This window comes from Hypomesus nipponensis, chromosome 4 (genome assembly GCF_054491055.1).
Source record: "Hypomesus nipponensis isolate SF chromosome 4, ASM5449105v1, whole genome shotgun sequence".
NCBI lineage: Eukaryota > Metazoa > Chordata > Actinopteri > Osmeriformes > Osmeridae > Hypomesus > Hypomesus nipponensis.
In genome coordinates, this window is record NC_140364.1 from 15,959,001 (window position 1) to 15,965,000 (window position 6,000).

Genomic DNA, 6,000 nt, shown 5'->3' on the forward strand with positions numbered 1-6,000 from the left:
TTCGAGAGGTGGCAAGTTCGACTCCCCGCGGGAGTGAACATAGGCCAGATACCTCTGACAGAGCTTGCAAGACCATGTCCGTTATAGGGGCATATTCCCCCAGAAGAATTTTTAGAAAATATTATTTTAAATAGTTTCCTCTAGTGGGTTTTAGGAAGAGAAATTAACACATTTAGATTTAAAATATGAAAGAAAATTAATTTTGGGGGGGGCTAATGAAACTTTTGGGGGGGCTCCAAAATAGGACTAGATATGCCCATGTCTCACACAACAACTTGTATTTCTCACGCATTTCAACCATTTCCCATGCTGAGAAGTAAGGGATAACTTGTCCCACTATGTACAATTAATGGACAAGGAGACGATTTCTGCCGAGTTCCTAGTTGTCTCCAGTTATACAGACTTAAAGAAACAGAAACATCACCAGAACTCCACCTCCCTCCAACATCGTCCAAACATTTTGGACCCAAACATTGACATATATGGCAATCTCGCCAAACCTTTGATACAACTTGAGAGCCCTGCATTGTATCGATGGGGCGATGGGATATCTCACCTTTCAAACCGCCTGAAAAATGCATTCTTGGTTTACCAGCTTGATGCAAGAAGCGCCATCTACCAAACATTACATGTCACTAACAACCTCACGGTCACAAGACAAGGGGGTTGTGTGACCAGCTATCCGCGCTATAAGTACGGAGAACCTCCTCGCGGCTTGCGCCTACTGTTTTACACTCCAATCTTTCGGGTATCGAATGGCATTGATTTCTCTACAGGACTTATGATCATCATTTGATACCCCCCTTGAGGTTTATTGCTTAAATATTATATCAGTCCGACCGCAATAATAGCTCAACAGCACTAAAACAGGGAAAACAAAGCCAAAGCTGTATTTGCTAACTGGTTGGTAGTTAGCAGAGGCCAGAGCCATAGAAAAAGATAGTTGTGACATAGACTTCCATTGTAATATAAAAATGCGGAAGTAATTTGTGTCATCATGGGCCGACCAATAATTTGTTAGTTTTAACGTTCAACCCCATTCATTTTCAGTGTTTCCGAAGCACGTTTGCTGGTAAGTTAATCAAATGACTAGCCTGACGTTGTCATACTCATAATTCTAGTCAGAATATGAGTCTGAAACCGCTCCGTTGGGCTGTGAGTATATGGGGCATGTTTCAACCAAACCCATAAAAAAAATGCCTCTACACTCAATTGGATATATCTACAACCAATCAGAGCAAGATAGTATGTTGAAAACGAATTCAACCCAAGCAAGCGCTCTTTGGTGAGGTGGTTGATTACTTTACTGTTGATCATCTGTCCATCCTCTATAAAGCCTGCCCGACAATTTGATCCTGTTCGGACATACTTTTTCCCCAACTGGGCTGGCAGCCAGGCTATCAAATGACTGCATTTACCCCCAAAAGGTAAACACATTACTGTCTTATCAATTCAGTTAAAGTTATCAAGGCAAACATTTTGTAATGTGTAAACCTTGCCCCTTGCCCGGGGTGACAAATGTGCTAGGACCGCCGCTGCCTGCCAAGACATTACAGTCTTCTTTGTAATAGGCCTTACTGAAAAAACCTGATATTATTATTATTATTAACGGGTATGGAATTTAGATTTTAATTGAATTGCACCATTCATCATTTGGGTCTGTGTGATTCAGTTAGACCCCCAAATCTGTCCCCCCAATGAAGTCCCTAATTAGTTTACCATAATTTGTCTCCCCCTCCCCCAGCAGCTAATGGTACGGTCTGTAGGAGAAGCAGCGGTTTTCCCTCATGGACATTCAGTGTGTAGCCCTAGAAAGGCACGAGCCCAGCCCAGACCCGGGGACTCACCGCGCTGCTGAGTTCCTATTTTTCCGAAAGGACATTCGCAATTATAAAGAGGAACCGAGTGCGACCCACGGAGAGCACTTTATTTTACGGATATTCATTTTTTTCTGGATTTCAGATGACTTTATAGCGCGTATTTATCATATTGTTCTCTGCTTTTTTGGTTTGGATTTACGAAGGGCGTGTATGTGATCTGTGTCGGGAGTTTTGTCTCCTGACTGTACTTCGATACATTGAGGAATGACATCAACTGGAAAATAACAGCGAATTGCATGAATGGAGAACATGGAAATCAACGTTCTGGAGAATAATTTTGAGAAGAAACTAACACTAACGGAAAAATGTGAGTTGTCGCATTATGAAACAAACATAGGCTACGCCAAAATGTAGAATGTGGGGTAACGGTTAAGGTATCTGATAACGTGTCTTCATTTCAGCCTTGTGACGGGTGAATGTGTTCCCTAATGTTGTCCTTAATGGGTTAGGGCTGTCAAAAACAAAAGGTAGTCCGTGCATGGCAAATATGGAATTTTCAAGCAATCGATCTTATTCGATTTTGCAACGTTCACAACCATGACGCCATAAAACTATAATAAAAATATATAAAACGGTGACATCCAACAAACAACCAAACTGTTGCTTATGACCACCAAAGCTCAAAAACGGCAATGGTTTTGTTGTTATGTTTACAGTATCTCCACCCAGGGACCTCTAAACGTGTAGTTTGTCAATCACAGCAGCGATCCCAGGAACACTGTCTCAGTTCCTGCCACAAGGTTAAATGGCCCATAGCGTCAGGACCATCCACGGGATGCTCACTGTAATTGATACTAAAGGTGATTCAAAACCTCAAAACAAACCAACATTAGTAAGCGTTAATTCGTGAATATGATTGAAGTGTGAGAGCATTTATATCTCACATCAAGGATGTGGAGAAGGATCTGATTTAATATTATAAACTAAAAAGACACACTAGAGAAAGGCAGGGTGTATTAAATATCCCTCCATCTTGCCTCCTGTGTTGGTTCTGATGGTCTAGTTTAGATGAACAGAGAATGGCTGGTCATCTTAAGCATTCCACAAGCAGAAAGTCTGGCAGTTCTCAGTTCAGGGTATTTGTGAGTTAATGTGTCCAAATAATCTCCGCCAACATTCTATCTGTGTCTATATATTCTGCAGACAGAAGTATGTGTTGACAAACCACTCAGTTATGATCAGCACTGCAGGATGTTTAGGTGTTTGATAATTACCACATGGCTTCACACCTGAGGATGTTGTTATTTTGTTTTGAGTCAAGAGCCAGTGTTGTTCAAGGTGGTAATAACTTTGCACAGTGACCTCAGTACAGTATTGACTAGCGTGATGTAACCAGATACCGTAATTAGAGAGATGCAAAAACGCTTAGTAAACAGACTTGCCCATGTCATTTTCTTGCACTGGTTGTTCAGTACCAGACTCTGTCTTCCAGGTCCTTCCAAACCCATATCACAGGTGTTTTTTCAGGGGAGGACGACCGACCACCAACCTAATGCACTGACACAGTCCCACATGACAGCTGTCATCCTCCATGCCTCTTCAGGCTCACTCAAGCAGGACAAGTCAAACCACAGGGGGCTTTCCTGCCTGGTCTCTGGTCCTCTTAAAGGACCAGGACCAGGACCCAGGACCAGCTCTGCTGGTGTGATAACGGGAGGTGCGTTGGTGGTGAGAGCAGTGAGACCAACACGGTGAAAGATGCTGCTCACAATGGCTGACGCATCCTTTTCCCTCCTAAGACGATTTGCCGACCTTCTAACACAAACCGATGTTGTTTGAACTTGTGTGGTGTAATGCCATTGAGTTTCTTAGCGGCCATTGTAAATATGCTGTTTGCGTAGCTAGCAGCATGGGCTTACCTCTGGCATCAGAGGTTGAACATGTCTGAGCTCGCTTTCCTCAGCAGACCCCAGACGTTCTGTCAAAGCTGGAATCAGAAGGCTTCTGCTGTGGGACGGGCATGTAAACATGTAAACACCCGTATCTGCTCCTACTGTCTCCCACTCAGTGTTTAGGGCTCAGATGCCCCAAAGGAAGAGAATTTGACTCTCAACACCTTCTCTAGTCCATTGGACTCTAATTTGCCTTGCTCCCTTTCTCAATCTTTAAAAGGAAGTAAAACTATAAAGCCCTTTGTCCTTTTTTCATGAATGTTTCAACACCTCTCGCAGCTGTCTCAAATTAATAATGAGCTGCAGATTTTGTAGGAGTGTGTATTTAACATATTATTTGATTCCTGCTGCTGAAATAGAGGAGAGGATTTTGTGTTCAGTTTGACAAGTCCTCAGTTTTTCTGTGGCCAGAGGGTTGTGTCTTTGTACATGTGAGAGAGGAGCAGGGAGGGGGAGGGGTAAGGGTGTGGATTGGGCTGGTTACAACATGTGCCATTATTCCAGCGCCTCGTATTGGCCGTGGTACAGAGGGGACAGCAGACGAGGACTGCTGTAGTTAGTTGAGCTGGAGTGGTGAGGGAGGAGAGAGAGAGGGAGAGAGAGGGAGGGTGGAAGGCTCTCTGCAGTGTTTCTCAGGCAGACAGGAGGACTCCACGTCAGCAAGCAGCCCAGATGGTATAAATCATGGCCATGACACTGACCTCTCACACAGGAAGTGCAGGGAATGCTTCTTCCTGTCGGCTGTGGAGGAAGAGGAAGCTGTCGGCTGTGGAGGAAGAGGAAGTCCTAGTCTTGACATGCTGACAGGACGTCCACAGTCTGCTCCTGGTTCTGTCCCCTAAGCTGATTAAGATGATCATAACTGTGTTATTATTGAAATCTCAAACTCTTTCAATTTCAGTGTCATCCCATTTTAGGAGTTTTGAATTAGACGTATTTTCCCCAAAAAATTCAAACAGACTTTTCTTCAAAGTTTACACAGAGAGACCCACTGCTGTAGGCCACACATACACACTACAGGAAGGAGAGACACAATGACATGTCCAGTAGTCCCCATGGCTGAACACACACACACTTTATGAAGGGCTACAGCCTCGACTGTAAACCTGTGGAGTGTGATTTGGTTTGTTTGTCATTGTTGAAAGACAATTACATGTTTGTGTTCAATAATCCTTGCAGAAAAATGGGGTCACAGGTAGAATAATGAAAATAAGGAGACAATAAGAAAACAAGACAATGCCTCTCTCTTCCTCTCATGTTAGTTTGCTTTTAAGTTGAGCTCAATACCATACACATGAATGCAGGATTGTTACTTGTTACTTAATAGCTAACTATTGTAAATTAATGTTCCATCTTTTGATTGAGCTGGCTGCTTTGTGTGTTGTAAAGTGCTGGTGTTATGACTGCTTCTGTTGTTGAAGAAGCTGCTCAACGTGCTAACGTTGTGGAGCTTTTGTCTGCTTTTGTTCAGGTTTGTTTTGAGGTCCTCTGATTGTCTGAAAAACAGCTGTGGTCTTCTGTCTCCTGTGAGCTTCAGCTGCACTGAAGACCAGCTCACAGCGCTCCGACACACCAGGTGTTGGGCGGTGTTGGTTTGGTGAGATGTGCCTGTTGGCATTTGTCGGGGCAGTGTGAGAATGACGGTTATATCTCCAAACGTTGTAGACCCAACAGCCAGCAGGAGAATGTTTGGTGTTTGTTGGACGTTGTTGGGGTGGTGTGAACTGGTCTAATAGTGACCTGGTCTTTCTACACCCTTGGAAGTAACAACTGTCCTGCCGTGAAAGTTTACTGTAATTAATGTTCACTGCAGTTTAATACACGTGCTACATTTCTTGCTTTGCATAACGTTAGAGAAGACTATCTCTTTCATGAACTTGATTTATTTGCTGTAAGCAGTGACATTCAAGATCCACTTTACTGTAACTAGCTTGAAATGGTGATCATTTTTGAATGGGCTACATTAGCATGTTTACTTAATGATCATGTTGAAGCCCCAGTTGCAGACACGTTAGTGACTGTGATGCTAATTGGGCTATTCCAGGCTTGTGTTTCCTTGCCAAACCCTGGGGGAGGGATTTCCAGCTGTGCACAACCACTTCCTGTCCTGGAAGTCTCTCTACCCAGGATGCATTGTGGTTGTTTTTGTTGACGTAGTCTCAGTGGGGCCATCAACAGTTGCCGCCATTCTGGAGCTTTGATGTATGTGTGTCTGCAGAAAGACAGTG

General features: G+C 43.6%; 1 protein-coding gene across 6 annotated transcripts in view; it reads left to right on the top strand.

Annotated features, from left to right (window-relative positions):
- Window positions 1–1,806: 1,806 nt before the first annotated feature.
- The window catches only part of LOC146295868 (uncharacterized), a 23,455-nt gene continuing 19,261 nt past the window's right edge, over window positions 1,807–6,000 (top strand). For all 6 annotated transcript variants that reach the window (XM_084697073.1, XM_084697074.1, XM_084697075.1 and 3 more), the window contains exon 1: window positions 1,807–2,187. In XM_084697073.1, coding sequence (XP_084553199.1) covers window positions 2,121–2,187 — 67 coding nt within the window. In that variant the 5' untranslated portion in view covers window positions 1,807–2,120. The remainder of the gene's footprint in view (window positions 2,188–6,000) is intronic.